General features: G+C 48.6%; 1 protein-coding gene across 10 annotated transcripts; it reads left to right on the top strand.

The window, feature by feature from the left end:
* Positions 1–1239: 1239 nt before the first annotated feature.
* On the top strand, positions 1240–26029 carry Med12 (mediator complex subunit 12). Of its 10 annotated transcripts, none has more exons than XM_057759145.1 (46): positions 1240–1536; positions 2038–2142; positions 2343–2534; positions 2667–2826; positions 3248–3429; positions 3590–3700; positions 3811–4065; positions 4705–4851; positions 5177–5276; positions 5392–5528; positions 5751–5882; positions 6788–6914; positions 7897–8126; positions 8502–8600; positions 8714–8884; positions 9282–9426; positions 9590–9640; positions 9927–10045; positions 10230–10373; positions 10811–10974; positions 11186–11317; positions 11660–11887; positions 12063–12207; positions 12378–12498; positions 12889–12990; positions 13085–13198; positions 13452–13627; positions 13791–13970; positions 14978–15049; positions 15478–15611; positions 15734–15895; positions 17476–17587; positions 17757–17846; positions 18369–18478; positions 18683–18818; positions 19760–19921; positions 21092–21469; positions 21686–21836; positions 21973–22181; positions 22343–22420; positions 22509–22563; positions 22639–22726; positions 24429–24675; positions 25147–25308; positions 25500–25581; positions 25764–26029. In XM_057759145.1, the coding sequence occupies exons 1-46, from the start codon at positions 1438–1440 to the stop codon at positions 25805–25807; spliced, it is 6540 nt and encodes a 2179-aa protein (XP_057615128.1). In that variant the 5' UTR covers positions 1240–1437; the 3' UTR covers positions 25808–26029. The 10 variants fall into 10 exon arrangements, with proteins under 10 accessions (XP_057615128.1, XP_057615129.1, XP_057615130.1 ...); XM_057759146.1 differs by having other exon boundaries at positions 22509–22554; XM_057759147.1 differs by having other exon boundaries at positions 8520–8600.
* Positions 26030–27233: the final 1204 nt, after the last annotated feature.

The following is a 27233-nucleotide window of genomic DNA, read 5'->3' on the forward strand; positions in this document are numbered from 1 at the left end:
GAAGTGCATGGATACTTTGTGGGTTCATAGATGCAATTTTTCATGATAGAAAATATCTGATACTTTGTATAAACACTGTTCTGTGAAGAACATGACCATTTTCTCCTCTTCCTTTTCCCTTTTCCTTTTGATAGGGCCTGGAAGCTTTAGGGGGCACGTGGCTCTCTGGACTTTCTGTGAGTTCTAGGCCAGCTTGCGCTATATAGAGAGTTCCAAGCCACCTGTGGTTACAGTGGGATGACCCTGTCTCAAAAAGGAGGTGTGTGTGTGTGTGTGTGTCACTATGTAGTTAGGTAGTTAGGGCTGGAAGTGAACTTGCCCGTCTACTGAGTTGTGGGAATTACAGGTGTGCAACACACTAAGCTTTGGTCTTTTTGAGATAGGGTGTCAGTATGCTGCTGTGGACGGCCTGCTGACATCACCACATCTGTCTCTGTGTTGGCATTTTTTGTTTGTTTGTTTGTTTGGTTTTTTGGTTGTTGAGACAGGGTTTCTCTTTGTGTAGTCCTGGCTGTCCTGGAGCTAGCTCCCTGTGTAGACCAGGCTGGCCTTGAACCCAGAGATTCTTCAGTGCTGGGATTAAAGGCATGTGCCAGCAACATGACTTTTTTTTTTTTTTTTGGTTTTTTGGTATTTTGAGACAGGGTCACATTACATAGACTTGGTTGCCCTGGAAGTCACTATAGACCAGGCTGGTCTCAAACTCACAGAGTAAGCCTGACTAAGGGTTAATAAACAACAGAAAACAAGATTAGAAAGTTTTGGAGTAGAGGGGCTGTAACTGTCTGGGGAGATGAAAGCAAGCATTTCAGCTTTATACAGATGCTTTCTTTTTTGAGACAGGATCTTTTGTATCTCGGTCCATAGGTGCTTTCTTAAACAATGATAGTATCTAATCTTTACAACTGTCGTTTAAAGGAAGTATTAGTATACCCATAATCCAGATGTGGAAACTAAGAAACTCAGTGATTAGTAAAAGAAGCAGTTATTAACCAAATCAAACATTCTTGAGCACTTATTTTAGGCCAAGAACTGAATGAGGCGACGGGAACCCAGTTCCAGTTAGAGCTCAGCCCAGCGGCAGCCTTCCCCATTTCAGTTCTGAGCCTCCAGCACAGGCCATGCGGGTGGATTTTTAGTGGGTGAAATTGACTTTCCCTCCTAGGGCCCAAAGCTCCCGGGCTGTGCTCCGCCCCGCGCTGGCGAGGCCCCACCCCCTCTGCAGTCAGTATTGTCCGACGGTACCCAGCGTCCCTCGGCAGTTTCCGGCAGTATTCGAGAGTTTCTAACGTGCCCCGCCTCCGCCACCCCCCTTCTTTCGGCCTCAGTCCTCTCCACCGCCGCCCGGCTTGCTCCCTCCCGTCCTCCGCCCTCCGCCCCTTCCCTCCCCACCTCGCCTGGCCCTGCAGGCGCCTCCGGCGGTACGGGCTGGGCAAGATGGCGGCTTTCGGGATCTTGAGCTACGAGCACCGACCCCTGAAGCGGCTGCGGTTGGGGCCTCCCGATGTGTACCCTCAAGATCCCAAACAGAAAGAGGTGCGTTCACAAATCCAGGTTCCCGCGGGGTCCGGGCAGGTGATTAGTATAGGAAGAGACACTGACAGTTCAGGGAAGGGGGGGCGGGGCGATTAGGTGAGAGCAAAAGTCCCAAAAGGGGGAAGAGTAGAGTGGACTGGTGCCGGAGAGTAGGGGCTGCCGGCAGTTCCGGTTGGTGTGCAGGCAATGGCTCGCGAGCCACGCCAGAGGTGCCCCCCTCCACACTCGTGCGGGCGCTCACACACAAACCTCAGAAAGTTGTTAGGGCCAGCTTGGTGAGGTGCCTGCAAGGGAAGAGTGCTGTTGAGGTCGCTCTGGGGGATGTGGGAATCTCATTGACTGTGGGGGTGAGGGTGGGGTCCGAATGAACATTAGGGCTGGGCTTTAAATAACAACCTCTTCTGCTCGGAATCCTCCTCCCTTTCTTCCCTTCTGCCCTTTTTTACACCCTCTTCTACAAGGCGAATGGGGGTGAGCTAAAATGCTGTTTTTCTGCCTTAGGATGAACTGACGGCTTTGAATGTAAAACAAGGTTTCAATAACCAGCCTGCTGTCTCTGGGGATGAACATGGCAGTGCCAAGAACGTCAACTTCAATCCTGCCAAGGTGAGAGAACCCTGCCAGGCTGAAGGAAAAGGCTGGAAAGCATCTGGGAAAGAGCAAAGGTTCTGGGTTGGGAAAACTTAAAGGGATAACCTAAATGGCAGAGTTCTTAACCCAGGGCAGCTGCTAACCCGGTGCTCCCTACCACAATGGCACCTGGCTACCCCTTCTTACCACACTGAGGTACACTTTTCTTCCTCTAGATCAGTTCCAACTTCAGCAGCATTATTGCCGAGAAGTTACGCTGCAATACTTTCTCTGACACCAGTCGCAAAAAGTCCCTCATGAACCAGAAGGACAACTTCTGGCTGGTGACTGCACGCTCTCAGAGTGCTATTAACACCTGGTTCACCGACCTGGCTGGCACCAAACCACTCACACACCTAGCTAAAAAGGTGAGGTACTGTTTCTTGTTCTCAGGGTCAAGGTGGGGAATGTGTCAGGTACCTACCTATGTTCTGGTACTAAGCTACGTGGTATCAGCTCCTGGGGTAATAGAGACCTCACTGTTTGTGATGTCCATCCAGGTCCCCATTTTCAGTAAAAAGGAAGAAGTGTTTGGATACTTAGCCAAATACACAGTGCCTGTGATGCGGGCTGCTTGGCTCATTAAGATGACCTGTGCCTATTATGCAGCAATGTCTGAGACTAAGGTTAAGAAGAAAAATACTGCTGACCCTTTCACGGGTAAGTGACTGCACACCTGGTGTACCACCGATGGCTTCAAGGAGTGACAGACGCCTTAGTCTGTATTCCTTGCTTCTGCGTGAATCTCACACTCACTCAGTTGGTAAGCATGGAGTGATTTGCTTATCTACCGTGTTCAGGTACTGGGCTGTAAAGATGACCAGCATATAATCTCTGCTCTTTAGATCTTAGTGGAGATGCGAAGGCATATGTAGCATAATTCAATATAGAAAGTGGTGAATGCCAACAGAGTAGGCAGACGATTCTTTGCAACTTGCTTTAAGGAGGTGACATTTGTCTCCAGGGTAAGAGGATGAGTAGAGCTCAGGATTGTGGTGATTGTGAGTGGAAGCAGGGGAGACAGGAGTATTCGAAGCCTAAGAATACTAGCAAATAGCTCCCTTTTCCGTATTTTCTTTAGAATGGACTCAAATCATTACAAAGTACTTATGGGAACAGCTACAGAAGATGGCTGAATACTATCGGCCAGGGCCTGCAGGAAGTGGAGGTTGTGGTTCTACTATAGGACCCTTGCCCCATGATGTAGAGGTGGCAATCAGGCAGTGGGACTACAATGAGAAGCTCGCCATGTTCATGTTTCAGGTAGGCGCAAGGGCATGTCGTACATGGCATTGAATTACACCTTACCCTGTGTTGTCGGTATAGAATGGAATTTGCCCGTTGCCTTGCCCTTACTGTGGTTCTCTTCATCCTTCCATTTCCTTTATCTGCCTTACCTCTAATAGTTCCCTGCTATCCATAGGATGGAATGCTGGACAGACATGAGTTCCTGACTTGGGTGCTTGAGTGTTTTGAGAAAATACGCCCTGGAGAGGACGAATTGCTTAAATTGCTGCTTCCTCTACTGCTTCGAGTAAGACCTAGACCTAAAGAGGGAGTGTTTGAAGGGATCTGAGGAAGGATTAGGATCAGAGCAGTGTCTCTTGGAGAAAACTAGGGGCTCTGTTGGTCATGTCTTCACAGTACTCAGGGGAATTTGTCCAGTCTGCCTATCTGTCCCGCCGCCTTGCCTACTTCTGTACCCGGAGACTGGCTCTACAGCTGGATGGCGTGAGCAGTCACTCATCTCATGTTATATCTGCTCAGTCAACAAGCTCTCTGCCCACCACTCCTGCACCTCAGCCCCCAGCTAGCAGTACACCCACGACTCCCTTTAGTGACCTGCTTATGTGTCCTCAGCACCGGCCCCTGGTTTTTGGCCTCAGCTGTATCCTTCAGGTAGGTCCTAGAGGGCCGAAGAAAGTGTAAAGAACTAACAGCTCATCCTGGAGAACGGGGTGAGTCCAACTCAGAGGTGGGAGCTGGCACTGATGATTCAAGAATTAGTGTTTCTCTGCTTTTTTTGTTGTTGTTTGTTTTTCCGAGCTGGTCCTGGAATTTGTCCTGTAGACCAAGCTGGCCTTCAACTCACAGAAAACTGCTTGCCTCAGCCTTCCAGGTGCTAGGATTAAAAGCAGTCACCACCACCATGTGGCTGATTCTCTGTAATAGGACGATCCCTTTTAGAGGTTTTGGAATTTTCTCCCAGAACTAAGTAGTAGGCCCAAGGCTTCTTAGGAAAGCGCTGAGAAGCTGGGTATGATGATAGTGTTTACATTCCCAAAACTTAGAAAGAAGAGGCAGGAGGATTGTGAGTTCAAAGTCAGCATAAGCCCTATAGCCAAATGAACCCTTGTCTGAAATACTATACAAATAATTAAAAAAAGGAAGGTGAGGAGGAGGGGATGATACTTGCCCCAAGGACTCAGTCATAGTAAACCTAATTCAGATGGGAAACCTAAGGGAGGTGACTCGGAAGTGGGGATTCTAGAGAGGCATCCATACTAACTGGGTTTGACTTATCTGTTTGTCTGGCAGACCATCCTCCTGTGTTGTCCCAGTGCCCTAGTTTGGCACTACTCATTGACTGATAGTCGAATTAAGACTGGCTCTCCACTTGACCACCTGCCCATTGCTCCCTCCAACTTGCCCATGCCAGAGGGTAATAGTGCCTTCACTCAGCAGGTAAGTTTAAACACTACCTTGGTATTTCAAAGTTGTGATGCGATGCTAAATTGTTTTTCCAGAAATAGTGGTTTGGGGTCTGCTACTGTTTTATGTTTCTGTTTTGTTTTTTGAGACAGACTCTTGCTAAGTAGCCTTTGCTGACCTGAAAGTTGCTGTGTAGACCAGGCAGGCCTCAAACTTAATGGTGATCCTTCTGCCTCTGCCTCCCAAGTGCTAGATTACAGGCAGGCATATACTACCATGCCCAGCTTTCAGCTATTCTTCTTTTAGCTTTTTATGTATCTGGGTGTTTCCTTAAAGCTTTTTAAAAAAATTATTGCAGGTGCGTGCAAAATTGCGGGAGATTGAACAGCAGATCAAGGAGCGAGGACAAGCAGTTGAGGTTCGCTGGTCTTTTGATAAGTGCCAGGAAGCTACTGCAGGTGGGTGTCAGAGGGCAGAAGCTAAGAAAGGATGGTGATAGGCGCCTAGATATCTGAGACTCGGAATGCACGGAACCTCTGGTTAACTCCCCTCTGCTGTTTGTTTTGTCCTCAGGTTTCACCATTGGACGGGTGCTCCACACTTTAGAAGTGCTGGACAGCCATAGTTTTGAGCGCTCTGACTTTAGTAATTCTCTTGACTCCCTTTGTAATCGAATCTTTGGACTGGGGCCTAGTAAGGATGGTCATGAGGTGAGTAAGAGAAACAGAAAGAACAAAACCCTTGCAGGAGAAGCAGTCTGGATAAGGGTAAGTTTAGTAACACATTGATAGTAGGAGACCCCTGAACTGATGATCTTCTTGGTGCCTGGTCCCAGGATGTTTTTAGGTGGGGCCTATGTTTTTGAAAGAGGAACTCAGTTCTTTTGTCCCCAGCCTTCTGTTACTTATCCTCATCCAATCCTTTGCTTGCAGATCTCCTCAGATGATGATGCTGTGGTATCATTATTATGTGAATGGGCTGTGAGCTGCAAGCGCTCTGGTCGACATCGTGCTATGGTAGTAGCCAAGCTCCTGGAGAAGAGACAAGCCGAAATTGAGGCTGAGGTTAGAGGCTAAGAAAAGGGAGTGAGTTGCCCAATGGAAAGAATAACTGGGTTTGGACACATTGGAGTGATTGATTGAGATAGAAGTGGGACTGGGACTGGACCTGAGGGATTGGAAAGAACCCATAGAGAGCTCTTGTCTTGGCATGTACCGTAATTCCAGCATGTGAAAGGTTTATATAGAGGAGCATGGTTACAAAGCCAACCAGGCCTAGCTAGAGAGACTGTCTCAAAAGTTAAAAAAGCTGAGTGTGGTGGTGGATACCTTTAATCCCAGCACCCAGGAGCCTGAGGCATGCAGATCTCTGAATTTGAGGCCAGCCTGGTCTAATTTGGAACAGCTAGTGCCACATAGACTCTGTTTCAAAAAAAAAGTTTTAAAAAAATGCTGTGCCGAGCCATGGTGGTACACACTTTTAATCCCAGCACTTGGGAGACAGAGGCAGGCGGATCTCTGTGAGTTTGAGGCCAGCCTGGTCTACAAGAGCTAGTTCCAGGACAGGCTCTAAAAGCTACAGAGAAACCCTCTCTTGGGAAAAAAAAAACCTGGGCATGGTCTTGCATGGCTTTAATCTCAGCACTCATTTGGGAGGCAAAGTCAGGCCAATCTCTTATGAGTTTGCGACCAGCCAGAGCTGCAGAGTGAGACCTTGCCTCACGAAACTAAATAAGCAAATAAATAAAAGTGGTAGAGACCTTACAGGGAATGTTAAGGACATAAGGCACAAATAGAAAAGAGCTGATGGATTAATTGGTTAGAGAAGAGATCAAGGCTGTAGTTGGGAGGTGGCAAAGGAAATGAGAAGTATGGGATGGAGGCAAGACAGGTGACTCTCCCAAGGTTACACAGTGAAGAGTGAAGAAGCAGGGAAAAGTCGCTCCTCACTTTGTTCTCTCATCTTGCAGCGTTGTGGAGAATCTGAAGCAGCTGATGAGAAGGGTTCCATCGCCTCTGGTTCGCTTTCTGCTCCTAGTGCACCCATATTCCAGGATGTCCTCCTGCAGTTTCTGGATACACAGGCTCCCATGCTGAGTATGGACACCTATAATCTTCTAGTTACCTTGCCTAAATTCAGTTATAAGCTATGTACTCAGAAAACTTGAGGAAGGACCTTCTGGCACTGGACAGTGGTGGTGCACACCTTTAATCATAGCACTAGGGAGGCAGAGGCAGGTGAATTTCTGAATTCAAGGTCAGTCTAGTCTACAGAGCAAGTTTCAGGACAGCCAGGGCTACACAGAAAAACTGTCAAAAAACAAGCCGAAGCAAAAGCCAGGCAATGGTAGCACACACCTTTAATCCCAGCACTCAGGAGGCAGAGGCAGGCGGATGATCTCTGAGTTTGAGATCAGCCTTTTGTACAGAGTTCCAGGATAGTCAAAGCTACACAAAGAAATTTTGCCTCAAGAACACAAAAAAGGACCTTCTGGTCTGTACTTCTGTCTTTGACTCTGAAAAATTACTTTTAGGCATAATTCTATTCCTTGATGGTCTCACAATTTTCATAAAATAGAGAAATGCAAAGAATAAACACAAGAACATTTGAGCAAAGCATTTCTCCTATATGCACAGGAGCAATGATAGTCTGTTCATTCTGAGGTGGTGGACAGCATGAAGTGATGTAGCCACCCGTTTTTTAAATATTTGAGTATGGTTACTTTTCCTGCATGTATGTTTGTGCACCATGTGCGTGTCTGGACCCTGCAGAGGCCAGTGGAGGGCTTTGGATGCCCTGGAACTGGAGTTTATAGACAGTTGTGAGTTGCTATGAGGGTGCTTGGAATCAAACCCTCTGGAAGAGCAGCTAGTGAATGCTCTTAACCACTGAGGCATTTTTCCGGCCCCACCAACCATACTTTGTATGTCTAGGCAGTTTCTGGATTTTTTTCTTCCTGTTCTTGCCTCAGGGATGTCTCTCTGTAGTATTCTAAGAGCACCATTACTGAAGCGTGTCCCTATCTCTTTTTGTCCCGTCTTGTGTTCTGCTAACTTAGCTTTTTTCATTCCTTTCTAGCTGATCCCCGCAGTGAGAGTGAGCGAGTGGAATTCTTTAACTTAGTACTGCTTTTCTGTGAACTGATCCGACACGATGTTTTCTCCCATAACATGTACACCTGCACTCTCATCTCTCGGGGGGACCTTGCATTTGGAGCCCCTGGTCCTCGGCCTCCCTCTCCCTTTGATGATCCTGCAGATGACCCAGAGCGCAAGGAGGCTGAAGGCAGCAGCAGTAGCAAGCTAGAGGTGTGTGTCCTTTTCCTTGCTAGTAATATTACATTTTGACACTCCCATTTTCACAGCTTCTAGAAGCTTCCGAGCATCTCTTTTACCCAAGAGTGGTATTAGAACTTCGTGGTTTATAGAATAGTCTCATGTCAGTTTCTCACTTGCTCTTCACGAAAGGTCTGTGACGTACTCCTGCCTTCCTTTTAAAGCCGATGGAAACTGAGGCTTTACTTACTGGTTAAGTAACTGGACAAGGTTTGAATGCAGAACTTGGGCTTTCCTCATGCCTCCTTGATTCAGTTCTCAGTGAACTTCCTGGACAGTGAAGAAGCACTCCGTGGGACTAAAGCAGGGAGTTGTTTTTGCATTTAAAGCTGCATTTAAGAAATGCAGTTTGTTGTGTGCCTGCAGGATCCAGGGCTCTCTGAATCTATGGACATCGACCCTAGTTCCAGTGTGCTCTTTGAAGACATGGAGAAACCCGATTTCTCAGTAAGATCCTGAGCATGGAAGAATCTAGCACCTTGGTTCTCCCCTTACGCCTCCTTTGGGAATTTCTTTGCCTCCTTTGCTTCTCCTGAACGTGCTGCCTTTCGCCCTCTTAGTTGTTCTCTCCTACTATGCCTTGTGAGGGGAAGGGAAGTCCATCCCCTGAGAAACCAGATGTCGAAAAGGAAGTGAAGCCCCCACCCAAAGAGAAGATCGAGGGGACACTTGGGGTTCTTTATGACCAGCCACGACATGTGCAGTATGCCACACATTTTCCAATCCCACAGGTACTGTTCTCCAACATTTGTGATGGCTTGTTTTGAGCCCAGATTTTCATCCAAGGAATTTGCTGAGGGGCTAGACCTGTTCCCAAGGGTGTGGGTGTGTTTGAGAAGGGGCTTGAACATGGGAGTGTTGAGAGATACAAAGCATGCTCTTAAGAGGAGGGCAGGAAGCCGGGCGGTGGTGGCGCACGTCTTTAATCCCAGCACTCAGGAGGCAGAGACAGGCGGATCTCTGTGAGTTCGAGGCCAGCCTGGTTCCAGGACAGGCTCCAAACAGGCTCCAAAGCTACAGAGAAACCCTGTCTCGAAAAACAAAACAAAAAAAAACAAAAACCAAACAAAGAAAAAAAGAGGAGGGAAGGAGACCTGTGATGGAGTCTGACGGTGCTGCTGGGTGCAGGAGGAGTCATGCAGCCATGAGTGCAACCAGCGGTTGGTCGTACTGTTTGGGGTGGGGAAGCAGCGAGATGATGCCCGCCATGCCATCAAGAAGATTACCAAGGATATCCTGAAGGTTCTGAACCGCAAGGGGACAGCAGAAACTGGTGGGTTTGAGCCTCCTTAAAAGTCTCCCCCAAAGAATGCCCTAGTCAGTCTTCCTATGCCCAGAGTAGGGCACTCCCGAGTCATGTTCCAATATCCTGTCTCTTGGAGTCTCCTGAGAGCTCTAGCCCTTTTGAAACTTCCCCCTCATTCCCCCCTCTACAGACCAGCTTGCTCCTATTGTGCCTCTGAATCCTGGAGACCTGACATTCTTAGGTACCTCACAGTAAGCCCCTTACAGCCCTCCCTCCGCCCCTCCTTAACCTAGCACCTCCCTGTACATATTCCTCTGAGGTCCACATAGTCTGTGGTCCTTTAAACCTGTGCTTCATTGTCCCTGCCCCAGCCCTTCCTTAACCACCCTTCCCTTTTCTCTTCCTACCCTCATTCCCCTTTCCCCTCCTCCCTCGCAGCACAGTCCCTTCTCCACACCCCCTACCCGACCCCTAGTCAACTAGTTTTCTTTATTGTCCTGACTCATTGTTTTCACCTGTCCCCTCAGGTGGGGAAGATGGGCAGAAGCGCCGCCGCAACCGGCCAGAAGCCTTCCCCACTGCTGAAGATATTTTTGCTAAGTTCCAGCACCTTTCTCATTATGACCAACATCAGGTCACGGCTCAGGTGTGGGCCTAAGCCAGCCCCCTTCCCACCTTCTGGCCTCCTGTCCTGTTTTCCTTTTTGTCTTATCTTCCCCCCACTAAGCAGGCTAAGCCTGCTGGTCTCATCCCCTTCCACCATCATCCTTTCCTGCGTCCCTAGGTCTTCTTTCCTTCCATTCCTGTCTCACTCACACTGCCCTTATCAGGTCTCCCGGAATGTTCTGGAGCAGATCACGAGCTTTGCCCTTGGCATGTCGTACCACTTGCCTCTGGTGCAGCATGTGCAGTTCATCTTCGACCTCATGGAATATTCTCTGAGCATCAGTGGCCTCATCGACTTTGCCATTCAGGTGGGGATGTTGGGGCAGATACGGGAAGAAGAAGGAATCCATGCTCTATAGCGTCCCAGAGACAAGAGTAGAGGCTCCAGGCAGTTTCCCAGGCTATTCAGATGGCCCAAAGACCAGCACAGTGGGAGTGGAACTTGAGCTAAGAGGGCCAGAATAGAGACTTAAGTGCTCCCTGGGGAGGCCCAAGAGACAGATTAGAGCTTTGGGTACAGAGCATCCTCTCCCTGTGGAGTTTACAGCATGCTGGCCTGGAGACTGCTTAGAGATACTACTAGCGGAGACGCAGGACACTGGCACATGGGAACCTGACCCTTCTCTGCTGAAGTGACTCCGGCAGGAAGGGGCACAGGCTTGGCCATGGCAGCTTCCTTACAGAAAATGGGTTACGTCCAATGAAAGGGGCTTCTTCTCATGGTTCATCTCCATTTCTCTGATAGCTGCTGAATGAGCTGAGCGTGGTTGAGGCCGAGCTCCTCCTCAAATCCTCTGATCTGGTGGGCAGCTACACAACCAGCCTATGCTTATGTATTGTGGCTGTCCTTCGACACTATCACGCCTGCCTCATCCTCAACCAGGACCAGATGGCACAAGTCTTTGAGGGGTAAGCAGGGTTTCAAAGTAACTGAAATGTGTGGGATTCTGGTGAATGCCAGTTAGAAATGGCCTAGGAAGGACATGTGGGGCCACACAGTGGGGCAGAGTCTGCTACTAAGGTAGGGTAGAATAGTTTTCCCAAGACTCTTAAATTGGTTTGCAGGGCCCCCGTCCCCTGTCTACCCCTGTTGATCCTCCCTCCCCTGCTTCTGTGACAGGCTCTGTGGCGTGGTGAAGCATGGAATGAACCGCTCAGATGGCTCCTCTGCAGAGCGCTGTATCCTTGCTTATCTCTATGATCTGTATACTTCCTGTAGCCATTTAAAGAGCAAATTTGGGGAGCTCTTCAGGTAAGAGAGGTGAAGAGATAGGAGAATGGGGCTAGTCCTGCCTCCTTCCCATTACCGCAAACCTCAGCACCCAGCTGTCTGTGCGGGATCACTTATGCACTGTGTCCTTTACCTGTGACTTCCTTGCTGAAAGTGAACCTTCTTCCTCCTTGCCTTCACAGGCCACTCTTTCTTAATCACATGTGGTTTCCTTCCTGCCATGTCTGCTGTGGCCCAGCTCCCTTTTTCTTCTCCCAAGGTCCTCCATCCTTCACTCCTTTTTCTTTTCTCCCCTTTCCTGCCCATCCCTGTACCCTACCAGACCTCCTTCAGTACTGCTATTTCCTTTCCCTACCCCTGCAGTGACTTTTGCTCAAAAGTGAAGAACACCATCTACTGCAATGTGGAGCCATCAGAATCCAATATGCGCTGGGCACCGGAGTTCATGATTGACACTCTGGAGAACCCTGCTGCTCACACTTTCACCTACACGGGGCTAGGCAAGAGTCTGAGCGAGAACCCTGCTAACCGCTACAGCTTTGTCTGCAATGCTCTCATGCACGTCTGTGTGGGGCATCATGATCCTGATAGGTATGGGGCATACTGTGTTGAGGAATGGGCATCATGCCACCACCTGATTATGGGAGGGGTGGCTTACCTGAGAGATGCTGTACCTTCCATTGTTACTGGGGCAGAGACAGAAAGTTGTGAGTCTGACGTTTTGTAAAGCAAGACTTTTCCTGAGGGCTTTTGTACTTCTCCCTAGGGTAAATGACATCGCAATCCTGTGCGCGGAGCTGACCGGCTATTGCAAGTCACTGAGTGCAGAGTGGTTAGGAGTACTTAAGGCTCTGTGCTGCTCTTCTAACAATGGCACTTGTGGTTTCAACGATCTCCTGTGCAATGTAGATGTAAGCCTTTGGGTGGGGTCTTGCTGGAGAATGAGACAGGTACCTATTTGGTAGCGATCTGGCCACACTCAAGACCATAGAGGGTCAGAGTTGAGTCGAGTGGAGGCATGGCACACTGGCGAAGTCTCCTTCCTCCACACTGAGTCACGGTGTCTGGCTACTTTTTTCAGGTCAGTGACTTGTCTTTTCACGATTCCCTGGCTACTTTTGTTGCCATCCTCATCGCCCGACAGTGTTTGCTCCTGGAAGACCTGATTCGCTGTGCTGCTATCCCTTCACTCCTGAATGCTGGTAAGGTTCCAGTCCAGAACTCCTAGAATGTCAGTTCCCCGCCCTGTGCTAATACGTACTCCATAACCAGCCTCTTCTTGGGGAACGCCCTGCTGTAGTTCCCCGGCCAGCGCTTGTACTTCAGGCTGGAAAGCTCCAAGGGCCTATTTTGAAATTGCAGCCCCGATAACACCTCCATACTGTGTGGAACCCGATGACTCCCTCATGTGAGCCTGAGCTTCAGCCCAGCCTCTGAACCCTTTTGGCTTTTGCCCCTTCAGTTGTATAACATTTCTGTGCTCTGCTGCTCCTTTCACCTCACTTGTATTTCATCTTATTTTTCCTCCCAACACATATACACATGCATAGAGTTTGGCTTCGTTCTTTTCAGATCTGCTGTCTGTCTTTTAGCTTGTAGTGAACAGGATTCTGAGCCAGGGGCCCGGCTTACTTGCCGCATCCTCCTCCACCTGTTCAAGACACCACAGCTCAATCCTTGCCAGTCTGATGGAAGTAAGTGACTCTGGAGCCAGGCAGCTAGAGAAACTGTGGCTCTCCCAACCCGCTGCTTTTTCTTCTGCTTCCCCTGACTGTGGCTCCTTTACAGACAAACCTACTGTTGGAATCCGGTCCTCCTGTGACCGCCACCTGCTGGCTGCCTCCCAGAACCGCATCGTGGATGGAGCTGTGTTTGCTGTTCTCAAGGCTGTGTTTGTACTCGGTATGCAAGGGGGTAGGAAGAGAGACATGCCAGAAGTGTGTATAGGGTGGAGTGCCAGCAAAACTACAGGGACAGTCTTTCTCCCTCCCAAAGGCGGTCTCTCTGACCTTTGGAGAAAAGGGGAGGGAGATAAATATATTTCTGTTTCATAGGGCAGCATTTGGGGAATTTCTGCCTCTGTGGGACAGGGCAGGCCTCCACACACCGTTCTGATCACACTCTGCCCTCCCTATCTCCCACCCATGAACCACAGGGGATGCGGAGCTGAAAGGTTCAGGCTTCACGGTGACAGGAGGAACAGAAGAACTTCCAGAAGAGGAGGGAGGAGGTGGTAGTGGTGGTAGGAGGCAGGGTGGCCGCAACATCTCTGTGGAGACAGCAAGTCTGGATGTCTATGCCAAGTACGTGCTGCGAAGCATCTGCCAACAGGTTAGTCTCACCTTCCCCCACTCCACCTAAATGCTTCCATGTAATATAGCCTTGTTTCTAGCCCTTGAGCACACTACCTCCCTGCTATACATCGGGTCCTTTACCTGCCCCTGACACAACTTCCTGGGATTGCCTGTAGTCTTCAAATTATCATTCTCCTTAGGAATGGGTAGGAGAACGTTGCCTTAAGTCACTGTGTGAGGACAGCAATGATCTACAAGACCCAGTGTTGAGTAGTGCCCAGGCCCAGCGCCTCATGCAGCTCATCTGCTACCCACATCGACTGCTGGACAATGAAGATGGAGAAAACCCCCAGCGGCAGCGCATTAAGCGTATTCTCAAGGTAGGTAAAGATGCTGGCTTGCTGGGAGCAGCAGCAGGATCCTACTGGGAAACGGTGGAACTGTTCAGTAGGTAGGAAGATGAATGAGCATGCAGGAGAATGGTAGCAAGGAAAACAGCTCCAACATGGTCTTACAGAGCAGATCTGCGGTCTGGTCTAGATTCAAGAGTTAGGCTGTTAGGTGATGACTGCACAGTCTGCATTGAGTATAGCTCGTCTGTGGCAAGAATTGCCTCAGGGAGGCCCGATTCTGCTTTGCATGGATGGCACTTTGGTTGTGATCCAGTAAGTGAACAGGAATAGCTACTGTGGTTGAAAATGTACTTCATGCTCTGGTACTCTGTGCATGGCACTGTGCATTCATTTCTTTCATTTGATCTTTATGGCCCTGTGAAGTGAATAGGAATATCCTTATTTAACCAGTGAGGAAACTGAGGCTGGTGAGGTTGCTTCACACGAGCTAGGAAGTTTAGGGCCAGTATGAGGACATAGGTGTGCCTGTGTCCTTTCACTTCATCATACCGCTTGCTTCAGACATATGGCTGATGGGGGAGGGATAAGGCCATGGAGGAAGAACTAAAGGAATGAGGTCTCTTTAGCTGGAGGGAGATAATGCCGGAGGGAGATTACCTACCAGTAGCTTTCCAGTCTCTAAAGGACTTTGTGTGCCCTGTAAAGGCCCTGTGGGGGACTCTGAGCAGCTGCTGTGAAACAGAGTCAGGTTTCAACCTTAACATTAAGGATTTAAAGGTTAAGCATGAAGCAGAACTTTGTGAGGTGCTAGGACAGGAATCTAGGGGGATATGGAGTCATTTTTAACCATATGTAAAATATGCTTGTTTTCAGTGATTTTGGATTCTTATTTAAATGTAGTCTTTCCTAAAGAGAGGGACACAGAGGACCCTTTCCAACTTCTAGGAATCTGTTATGGGGGATAAGGAATTAGCCCTAAAACAGTAGGTCGTCATCAATGATGACTAGTGTGGGAATGGATTTTTAACCACCAGAACTTGGACCAGTGGACCATGCGCCAGTCCTCCTTGGAGCTACAGCTGATGATCAAGCAGACCCCCAACAATGTAAGTAATGTTTCCCAGGCTCACGTGCAGTTCCCCGTGTCAGGAATATCAGTCATCATAGAAGAACTGAGGTCCTACCCTCAAGCTCCTGACTGAAAGAGATAAGAGGCCGTGAGAATGGCAGACACATGGAGCTATTGATAAGGGAAATGGGTTGAGAGTGTTGGTGCTTTCAGCTGTGAAAGGTATGCCTATGGTAGGAATAGAGCCTGTTTCTGTGGCCACGGATGGAAGGAGGTTTGCAAAGGAGCAGACAGTGGCGAACTGTAAGAATACAGAGGTACAAGAGGGCACAGCGGACAGTTATGTCCCTACTGTGGACTGCCACAATGCTGTCTCTCCTTCAGCCTCCTCTCCCATCTCTCCTGCTGTGTTCCCCTCACTGCTAGCTGCCTCTTTAGCACTTTTACACCTTTTATCCTCCCCAGGAGATGAACTCCCTCTTGGAGAACATTGCCAAGGCCACAATTGAGGTTTTCCAACAGTCAGCAGAGACAGGGTCATCTTCTGGAAGTACAGCAAGCAACATGCCCAGCAGTAGCAAGACCAAACCTGTGCTCAGGTGTGTAGAAACATATTAGAATTTGTCTCAAAATGGTGATGCTGGGCACTCGCAGGGAACAGAAATGTTTGTTCAACCTTGCCTACCTGGCTCCCCTGAAACCCATGTCCTCTGTCTTCTAGCTCTCTAGAGCGTTCTGGTGTGTGGCTGGTAGCTCCTCTTATTGCCAAACTGCCCACCTCAGTTCAGGGCCACGTATTGAAAGCTGCTGGGGAGGAATTGGAGAAGGGTCAGCACCTGGGTTCCTCTTCCCGAAAAGAACGAGACCGACAAAAACAAAAGAGGTAAAGAGACTCTGTGGGTAAGGACTGAAGAGTAGGAAGGAAAGGAGACAGCAGGCCAGGAAGGAGAAACTTTGGGGCTCAGGGTAGAGAATAGGCCTCATGAGAAAGTGGCGCTTGGGTGGGGCATGGTAGTACATGTCTCTAATCCCAGCACTTGGGAGGCAGAAGCAGGTAGATCTCTGTGAGTTCAGGGCCAGCCTGATCTACAGAGTGAGTTTCAGAACAGCCAGGGCTACATAGAGAGACCTGTTGCAACAAAACAAAACAGGAAAGGGAGGAAGGTGTGTAGTTGGATTTTTACTCTTAGTCTTTCGGCTTTTTTGCTTTTGGGGGGGGCCCACCACTCAGCTCCCAAATAAATCACATGGAGGCTTAGTCTTTCTTATGAATGCTGGCCTTAGCTAGACTTGTTTCTTTCCATGTTTTCTTATCTTAAATTATCCCATCTATCTTTTGCCTCTGGGCATTTATCTTTCTCTGTTTCTTTTCTTTTTTTTTTCTTTTTTTTGATTTTTCGAGACAGGGTTTCTCCGAAGCTTTTGGTTCCTGTCCTGGAACTAGCTCTTGTAGACCAGGCTGGCCTCGAACTTACGGAGATCCACCTGCCTCTGCCTCCCGAGTGCTGGGATTAAAGGCATGCGCCACCACCGCCCGGCTCTTTCTCTGTTTCTATATACCTTTCTTTACTTCTTACTCCGTGGCTTGCTGCATAGCTGGGTGGCTGGCCCCTAATCTCTTCTCTCCTTTTCCTGCTCCTTGATCTCTCTTCCCAGATCTTTCCTCCTATCTATGCTCTCTGCCTGCCAGCCCCGCCCGTCCTTTCTCTTGCCTAGCTATTGGCTGTTCAGCTCTTTATTAGATCAGTCAGGTGTTTTTGACAGGTACAGTAACACAGCTTCACAGAGTTAAACAAATGCCACATAAATGCAGCACATCTCTGCATCCTTTTTTTTTTTTTTTTTTTGCTTTTTCTCTGTGGTTTTGGAGCCTGTCCTGGAACTAGCTCTTGTAGACCAGGCTGGTCTCGAACTCACAGAGATCCGCCTGCCTCTGCCTCCCAAGTGCTGGAATTAAAGGCGTGCGCCACCATCGCCCGGCTCTGCATCCTTAAACAAATGTTCCACAGCATAAACAAATGTAATACATCTTAAAATAATATTCCACAACAGGAAGGGAGGGAGGGAGGAAGGAAGGGAAGAAGAGAGAAAGAGAAGAAGAAAAAGAAAGGCAAGAAAAGTGGCAAGTCAAGAGCTGAGTGGCGTGGCTAAGCAAGAGGTCATACCTTAGGGGTAGAATCTAGGGTGCCATGGGTAAAACCATGTTTGCTGCCAGCCCTGAGCTCGGTTCCTAGGGTCCACATGGTAGAAGATGAGAACCAACTCCTGCGAGTTTTCCTCTGACCTCCAAATATGCAGCATGTCATGTGTACAAGGATAGCTACTGGGAAAACCAAAAAATAAAAAATACATAGAAAACAGAAATGTAAAAAAAAAGTTTTAAGAGTAGAATCTGGGACAAGAAAGTTGGAAGGTGCTTGACCTGCAGTCTCCTGTCTGTCCTTCCCCTCCACGCGGCTCTAGCATGTCCCTGTTGAGCCAGCAGCCTTTCCTATCACTGGTGCTGACATGTCTGAAAGGACAGGATGAGCAGCGTGAGGGACTCCTTGCCTCCCTCCACAGCCAGGTGCACCAGGTATGGCTATCTGGGCCATGGAGGTGGTGGTATCGGGGTGGGGAAGGATGCACCTGAGAGGCCACTACATGCTTGGACCTTTCATTATTTTCTGATAAAAAAAAATTCGGTGACTTGGATTAGAAAGGAGAAGATTCCTGGGCACATGTTAAACTTGTTTCTATCCTAGATTGTGATTAATTGGCGAGAAAACCAGTACTTAGATGATTGCAAACCAAAGCAGCTAATGCATGAGGCCCTCAAACTGCGGCTCAACCTGGTAAGGGGGAATCTGGGGTGAAGGAAGAAGGGGTGGAGCTGGAAATACAGTTAAGAAGCCCCAGGTTGGGGAAGACAGGTTTGAGAATGGAGGCCCTAGGTTTTTTGAGGTCTTCCAATATTAACCCTGTTGTATTTCTAAAGGATGCAGGACTTTAAAATGGTTAGAGGAACTGAATCCCTGTGGTCAGGATCCAATAGACTGAATACCCTGTGTGCTTGCAGGGACCCTGCCTCAGTATTCGACACTCTGCCTGAGCCCTAGAAATACTAGAAACCTATTTTGGAATGGTGAATGTAATTATAGAATTTATTTAGTACAGATCCCGTCTCTTTATGAGTAAGGAAACAGATCCCAGTATCTCAAATTCAGCCACTGACCCAAGGTTGGATGGTAAATCATAAGTACAAATGACGGGACAGGGCATCAGGGGTCCCGGCTCCCACCCACCCAGGTTCTAACCTAAGCTTTTCTCAAACACTTATCACCTTGAACCATCTGACTGATTTGTGGTCCTGGCAGGTGGGGGGCATGTTTGACACAGTGCAGCGTAGCACCCAACAGACTACAGAGTGGGCTCAGCTCCTCCTGGAGATCATCATCAGCGGCACTGTGGACATGCAGTCTAACAAGTGAGCATCCCCAGCCCTGCAGGCCATGCCCTGGAGTCTCTACCGCATACCAGCTGCAGGAACCACTGACTCCATGACCCTGGGGTTCCCCACACATTCTCAGGCCCCTTAGGATAACATGAGTATCCCTTCCTGCCTGTGACCTCTTGGGCCATTTTTTTTTTTTCTTAACTTCTTCTCTGGTTTTTCTCCCTACGGCCACAGTGAGCTTTTTACTACTGTGTTGGACATGCTAAGTGTGCTTATCAATGGAACATTGGCTGCAGACATGTCTAGCATCTCGCAGGGCAGCATGGAGGAAAACAAACGTGCATATATGAACTTGGTGAAGAAGCTTCAGGTGAGCAAGGGAGACAAGAACAAGGTTTGGGGGTGCTGGAAGCTCAGTGCCTTCTACCCTGCCTCTGTTTACAGTGTAGCCTGGGAGTGGGGAGTGAGATGACTTGTTTTAGTCTGAGCCCTCTTTCTCCTCATTTCCTGTCTGTTTTTTTTTTTTTAAATATTTATTTATTTATTATGTATACAATATTCTGTCTGTGTGTATGCCTGCAGGCCAGAAGAGGGCACCAGACCCCATTACAGATGGTTGTGAGCCACCATGTGGTTGCTGGGAATTGAACTCAGGACCTTTGGAAGAGCAGGCAATGCTCTTAACCTCTGAGCCATCTCTCCAGCCCTGTTTTTTTTTTTTTATCTGTGCAATGGGGATTTACTCAATGCCATTACTTTTTTTTAAATTTACTTTGTTTGTTTGTTTGGTTTGAGACAGGATCTCATTTGGTAGTCCAGGTTGTCCTGTAACTCACTACATAGCTCATACTGCACTTGAACCCATAGTAATTTTTCCTGCCTCCGCCTCATTAGTGCTGAGATTAGTTTTGGTTTTTGAGATGGGCGGCTCTTTATATAGCCAAGGCTGGCCCACAAACTCAAAATACTATTGCCTCAAGCCTCCCAAATGCTGGGATTATAGTTGTGCACCACCATGCTCAGCTCTGAGTATTTTCTTTTGTGATAATTTATTTAACTTTTATTTTATATACATTGGTGTGAAGGTATCAGATCCCCTGGAACTGGAGTTACAGACTGTTTTAAGCTGCCATGTGGGTTCTGGGAATTGAACCCAGATCCTCTGGAAGAGCAGCCAGTGCTCTTAACCACCGAACCACCATCTCTCCAGCCCCCTGAGTGTCTTCTTTATGTTCTGTGCTACTCCTTGAGACTTCCTGTCCCTCTTGTTCTGTATCTTTGAACTCATGACCTATCTTCCTGTCCCTGCAGAAGGACTTGGGAGAACGCCAGTCCGACAGTCTGGAAAAGGTTCACCAACTGTTGCCACTGCCCAAGCAGAACCGAGATGTCATTGCCTGTGAGCCACAGGGCTCCCTTATTGACACCAAGGGCAACAAGATTGCTGGCTTCGATTCCATCTTCAAGAAGGAGGCATGTTCTCTTGTCTCCCATGACCTCTACCTTACCCCCTACACCCCATGTTAATTCTGATCTCACAATTCCAGCTAACACACCGAGTTCAGGAGCCCAATAGGCTGTCCCCAATAAAACCTACAAACCATCTGGGACTTTAAGCAAATCACTTAGCTTTCCTTACCCTTTATGTCCCCTTCTTTTGGAGTCTCCCTTTTCTTGGACTCTGCTTTACTTCCAACTGTCTCATCCTGACCCTCTCCCATTTTCCTTCCTCTCTGCCCACCTGTTTTCTTGTCCTTTCACCATCCCACTGACACCCTGTCCCTTTTCTCGTGTCTGTTTGCCCAGCTCAACTTCCTTTTTTTCACGTCACTGTCAGTATATGGGTTAAAAAATTTATGTATATGGGTGTATGTATGCCACTTATCTGTGTAGGTCCCCACACAGGTCAGAAGTTGCAGTCTCTGGAGCTGGAGTTATAAGTGGTTGTGAGCCACCTGAGTGGATTCTGGGAAACACACCTGGGTCCTATGCAAGAACAGCAAGGGCTCTTAACCACTGGAACATCTATCCAACCCTTAGTTTCAGAATTTTCTTGGTTAGCCATATTACTCTGCATAGAAGAGGAAGAAAAGGGACTTTAAATGCAAAGTGAAACCCCTTAATATTCACATTCTCTTGATTTTTCTTTATCAGTCTCTCTCCTCCTGCCCTCCCTGTCTCTCTACCTCTCCTCTGTTTTTCTCTTCTGTTTCTCTCTGATTGCCTTTCTTTGCCGTCTTTAGTTTTTCCTTGTCTCTTCTCTCCTCTCCTCTCCCTTCCCCTCTTGCCCCTCCCTCCTCCCTCTCTGACTTCTTCCTATCCCTCTCATCTTCTGTCAGCCTCTGACCTCCCCATCATGTTTCCCTGTCTGCCCCTTCAGTACCTCTTTTTCTCCTGGCCTCGCCCTTCCCCTTCACACCTTCCCCCTGCAATTCAACAGTGTCCCAGCAAAAATGTTCTCTCCTGCAGACGTCTGTATCAGTGTTTGTCTTTCCTCTTCTCATCTTGTCCCTTGATCTACTTAAAACTCTTTCCTTGTTTGAAAACTTGTCCACAGGTATTTTACCCTTTCTTTAAGTTCTCAAGTCCTGCTTCCTGTTTTCCAAGTCTCAACGGCTCATTGTTTCTCATTTTCTGGAGCAGGGTCTACAAGTTTCTACCAAACATAAGATCTCTCCCTGGGATCTTTTCGAGGGCTTGAAGCCGTCCACAGCATCGCTTTCCTGGGCCTGGTTTGGCACAGTCCGAGTGGACCGCAGAGTGGCGCGAGGGGAGGAGCAGCAACGGTTGCTCCTCTACCACACACACCTGAGGCCTCGGCCCAGAGCCTACTACTTGGAACCACTGCCACTGCCCCCAGAAGATGAGGAGCCACCAGCCCCTGCCCTACTAGAGCCTGAGAAAAAGGCTCCTGAGCCCCCCAAGACTGACAAACCAGGAGCTGCTCCTCCCAGCAGTGAGGAGCGCAAGAAGAAATCCACCAAGGGCAAAAAACGCAGCCAGCCAGCCACCAAGACTGAGGCCAGTTCCCCATCCCTCTCCAACCCCTCTTCCTGACTTTGTGTAGTAGGGGTTAAAGTTGCTGGTTTAAGGGAGGTGTGGGGTGTATGGAGAAGGGGTGCCATTAGAATTGTGATAACAGTGACTGTATCAGTACCGCTCTCCTTACACCCTTCTCCCTCACCCACCCCCAGAACTGCTATAACCCACTTACCTTTGTCCTCTGCACCCATGCAGGACTATGGCATGGGCCCAGGTCGGAGTGGTCCCTATGGTGTAACAGTGCCTCCAGACCTTCTGCACCATGCAAATCCTGGTTCCATATCCCACCTTAACTACAGGCAGAACTCCCTAGGCCTGTATACCCAGAATCAACCGCTACCTGCTGGTAAGTGCTACTCACTAGGAATGGTGGAGTTGAACATTCCTTTCTCCCCAGGGGAGATGTGGATGGCTGGAACTGTTTTTGAAAAAAAGTTGAAGGGATGAAGATCTCAGAGAGGTCAATTTGCTCTCCTTTCCAGGTGGCCCTCGTGTGGACCCATACCGCCCTGTGCGATTACCAATGCAAAAACTGCCGACTCGACCACCTTATCCCGGTGTGCTATCCACACCTGGTATAACTGCTGTCATGGGCCTAGAACCCACATCTTATAAGACCTCTGTGTACCGGCAGCAGCAACCCACAGTGCCCCAGGGACAGCGCCTTCGCCAACAGCTCCAGGCAAAGATAGTGAGAGGGGCAGTAGGGAGGACTGTCAGGGGGAGGGGTTTTAGTGGGTCACAGGCCTGAGGAGATACTTGGGACCTTCACAAGAACATGCAGGGTAGGAGGTATAGAAGAGACACGGCAGAAAGCATTTCCTGAATTTGACTTTTCCATTTCCTCTTTAGCAGAGTCAGGGGATGTTGGGACAGTCATCTGTCCATCAGATGACTCCTAGTTCTTCCTATGGTTTGCAGACTTCCCAGGTAAATGCCTGGGACTATGAGCATCAGGGAGAGGGCAGCAAGCTGCTGAACATCCTCATGCCCAACTCTCTCTCATCCTTCCCTCTAGGGCTATACTTCTTATGTTTCTCATGTGGGATTGCAGCAACACACAGGCCCTGCAGGTACCATGGTGCCCCCCAGCTACTCCAGCCAGCCTTATCAGAGCACCCACCCTTCTACCAATCCTACTCTTGTAGATCCTACCCGCCACCTGCAACAGCGGCCCAGTGGCTATGTGCATCAGCAGGCCCCAACCTATGGGCATGGACTGACTTCCACTCAAAGGTACCCAAAGTAGTGGTGAACGGGGAAAGGACACTGAGGTATGAGCAAGCATCTGATTTGGGAAATCCCATACTTGAGGTGATAGATGGGTCTGAACTTTGGGAGCCACAAGGAACAGTAATCTTGTCACATAACCATTACCACAAACAACTGGAGTTGGAATGGATCCTAGAGACCAATAGTCTCCCATTGTGACAACCTTGTCACTTCCTTGAGGGTCAGAGAGAAGAAACAAATGTAGCTAGCTTTGATAAGAAGGGATCTAGAGTTTTTAGACATAGGAAACAATAAGGAATCCTAAGTCCGGTATTAAACAGTTAACTCTAGGGCTAAGGATATGGTTTAGTTGATAGCATACTTATCTAGCATCATGAAGTCCTAAGTTTGATCCCAAGCACAACATAAAACCTGATGTATTGATGCACGCCTGCAATACCAGCACCTCAAGAGGAGGATCAGAAATTCAAGGTCATCCTTGGCTACATAATGAGTTTGAGGCTTTCCTGAGCTACATGACACCCCTATCTCAAGGGAAGAAAAAGTAGTTGAACTCTAGAATGGTCTAACAAATGAATTTCATGGATAATTTTAGTTGACTCTTAGTTAAGACTTGGGTAACTGTCACAAGGCTCTGCACCTTAGGATTAAGAATACTCTAAAGTGGACTGATTAATTGCCTGCTGTGTAGCCAAAATTGTGTTAGGACTAGAGTGAAGAAAGATAATAATAAAAAAAGAAAGTACAAGGTTCCTCACCCCAAAGATTTTTTTTTTTACCCTAGTTGAGAAGTAGAGGTCTTATGTAGAAGAAGATACCATGCAGAAGAATGTTTAGAGAATGGTATCAACAAAGTCATAATCAGGTGTTCAGTTGGGTGCCAAGAAGTAAAATGGGACTTGAGAAAAGATGGGTTACTGCCAGTATAGATCAGAAGCACTAGAAAGATCCGTGGATTCGAGCTGGTCATGGAAGAATAGCTGTGATTGGGATTTGTAAAGAAGGGGGAAACGAAGGGCATTCCAGGTAAAGGAAGGAGCATGAGCAAAACCATGGGAGTGGGTCGAGCATCTGAAGACAGAAAGGAGCGGAGCTTACATGTAATGTCAAACTTGTTCAAGGGAAGGAGCAGGAGCTAGGTTAGAGGGGGCAAGTTGACATACGACATTACAGTGAGCTACAGCATTGAGACACAACCCCAGAAAGGACTGCTTTGCTCAGGGGAGTGATAGGAACTTGGCATAGCCACAGATCACTGTGGACAGAGTGTAGGGGAAGGTGGGAGAGGACGAGCGAGGGAGCCCAGCTGCAGATTGTCAGGGATGGGCAGATTTGGGTAAAACGGGCATATGGAGTAGCAGAACAACTGGGGGTGTTTCTGGGGCACAACAGCAACCATAAACCCCTTGATAGGTGTTTATAGAATGCTTATCATGTGCAGACTGTTTTTCATAAGAGAAAAATAGCTAAAAGAGAATCGAAAAATTCCTGAGCATTAAGGTTATGAGACAGTAAAATGGAGTATTGTCTTTGTGTTTTATTCCCTGACCTAGAAATCTGTCAGACTCCAGAAGGGCTCCTCTAGTTAGTGCCAAGAGGAATGAATACAATGACTTGTTAGTTTCTTTCAGGTCAGGGACCCAGGGTTTGTACCACCCCCTTTCTCTGGCCTGTGCTTTGACCTCTGGACCTCTTGTCTTTGGAGGTTTTCACACCAGACACTGCAGCAGACACCCATGATGGGTACTATGACTCCATTGAGTGCCCAGGGTGTCCAGGCAGGCGTCCGTTCAACTTCTATCCTGCCTGAGCAGCAACAGCAGCAGCAGCAACAACAACAACAACAGCAGCAGCAGCAACAGCAACAGCAGCAGCAGCAACAGCAGCAGCAGCAGCAGTATCACATCCGGCAGCAGCAGCAGCAGCAGCAGCAGCAGCAGCAGATCCTACGGGTAAGGCCCTGGGATTGTGACTGAGTCTTAGGCGCCCCAGAAGGAAAGGGTATATTCTTCCCACACTGGCCCCAAGATGAAACATGATGTAATGTGCTAGGCACCCAGCAGAATGGGTATGGTTGTACTTTTTGTTTTCTTTGGTTTCTTTAGGCAGGGTCTCATACTCATGGCAATCCTCCTGCCTCAGCTTCCTGAATGCTAGAATTTCAGACCTACACCACCATATTGGGTTTGAACATGGTGCTTAGGTGGCTTCCGTTCCCCTCTTTTTCATTTCCTGAGTATCATAATGAAGGGGAAATTGGATACTGTCTGCCAAATATACTGTTTGGGTTCTTTCAGATGTGAACACAGAATTCCCTCACTGTTCCTTGGCTCTAACTTCCTTTTCCCTTCCTGCTCCCATTTTTTCAATACAAAGTCATAGCTTCCTTGCTCTCCTTTAAATTATCTCTTGTATGCTTATAGCAACAGCAGCAACAGCAGCAGCAGCAACAACAACAACAACAGCAGCAGCAGCAGCAACAGCCGCAGCAGCCGCAGCAGCCACAGCAGCCACAGCAGCCACAGCAGCCACACCAGCAGCAGCAGACAGCTCCTCCCCAACCCCAGCCCCAGTCCCAGCCCCAGGTAGCTGCTGAACTACAGCCACAGGCTCAGGGATGGCTGCACAGGATGGGCACGCAGCCATCCTATGCTAGGAACAGTGTGTGATGGGGTAGCGTCGGGAGGTCAGGCACAACACGAATAGGTTTGGAGGTATGGGTGAAGAAGGAGGTGGAAGGTTGGAGTTCCATCTTCCACTTTCCATTTCCACCCAGTTCCAGCGCCAGGGGCTTCAGCAGACCCAGCAACAGCAACAGACAGCAGCTTTGGTCCGGCAGCTTCAACAACAGCTCTCCAGTAAGCCTGCCTCCTTCCCAAGAAGAAGCTGGGGAAGAAGTGGGGATGGGGTAGGCAGAGGTGGCTGAGATGCTGGCTTCAGGCCCAGATTATGGAGTTCCTTCCCCATTTCCCTTTCCCTTCTTCATGAATCTGAGCCCTGATTGGTCTTCCACCCCCTGACAATCTCTCATTTTTCACAGATACCCAGCCACAACCCAGCACCAACATATTTGGACGCTACTGAGTCACCTGGAGGAACTGCTTGTACACTGGAAGCGGCCCAGCATTTCTGCTTAATTCCCAGTCCCGTTCCTGGGCGAGCTCCAGTAGTGGTTGGAGCCCTTCCCTCAGGCTCCATTTTTAATGAATTTTTAGTATTTTTGTTAATGTGAAGCATTGAACTGTCGGGTTTTGTATATTATTTATATAGAGACCCCGGAGCTGTTGCACCCAATACATAGAGCTTCTTTGCAAAGGAGGTGTGTGGGTCTGCACATACAAGGGTCTCCTCTGAGATGAACAACTCAGCCTTCGTGCCTTCCATATTACCACCACCACCCCCAAATCACTCTACTCTCTCCATTTCAGAATTCTAACTGCTATCCTTTCTTCCTGCTCAAGCAACCTGCAGTGAGCTCCAAACTCTCAGTCCTTTAGGGCGGCTTACCTCCTCACCTAAACAGTGCAGCTTCTTCAGAGCTCTCTTCCACTACGGATAGAACACTAGAAGAGGGGTTCATTAGACTGGAGAGAAGCCGGTGGAACCCTGTTATCCTTTCACAACACCCCAGATACTTGGTCCCAGACAAGCTGAGAGGAGGAGCAGAGATGCCAGACCTTTCCTTTTGTCCATGATAATGTGGTCCTCATCATACACCAGGCTAGCTAGAGAACTTCCCCAAAGGTGACATTTCTGGGCTGAGAAGTTGCTCTCCAGGAGCATGTGATGGCAGATAGGTGACAGAAGTCCAGAGTATCTCTAGCGGAAAGAGAGGCCAGCAAAAAGCCACACCTGCTTCTCTGGCCTGCTGCTGGAACTTCATGTTTTTACACAACCCACCTCGGCAGTTTCCCGGGGTAACTTGCTCGCTCCCAATTCAAAACTTCCTTCCAAGTCACTTTTGGGACAAGGACTGGGCCATTCTCAGTCTTTGTGGTCTCTCTTCCTTGGGCCTTAGACCCGAGGCTGTGCTGGAGACCCCAATTGCTTTATGACAATGCTGATTTCTGGTCTACCCAGCTGGGGCTGGAAAAGGACTACACCAGCCAGGTGGTTGACTGACAGCTGGAGGGGACCCTCCAGCTGTGGTTGCACCCTATCACTGGGAAGTGTTCAGTATGCTGATAAAAGCGGGAGTGGCAGTCAACATCCAAGTTAATTTTAAAAGTCCCTCTGAGCCCACAAAGCTCTCCTACACATGGGATTTGTCCAAGTTGTGAGTAAAGAATGGGGCTCCCAGGTATGGTAAAGCTCAACACATGTGAAGCATATTTTTCCTGACTCTTTCTATCCTGGCATAGATAGTCCCGGAGCCCCAGTGGGTAGAAGTTTGGCTGGGATAAAGGACATTCAGCAGGGAATTGGGTGCTAAGTCAAGTGGGCAGGCGCATTACATACAAAAGCTAGGTAAAGACATTGGCCATTGGGCTTGGGGTAGAAGCCACAATGG

This window comes from Chionomys nivalis, chromosome X, assembly GCF_950005125.1.
Source record: "Chionomys nivalis chromosome X, mChiNiv1.1, whole genome shotgun sequence".
Classification (NCBI taxonomy): Eukaryota; Metazoa; Chordata; class Mammalia; order Rodentia; family Cricetidae; genus Chionomys; species Chionomys nivalis.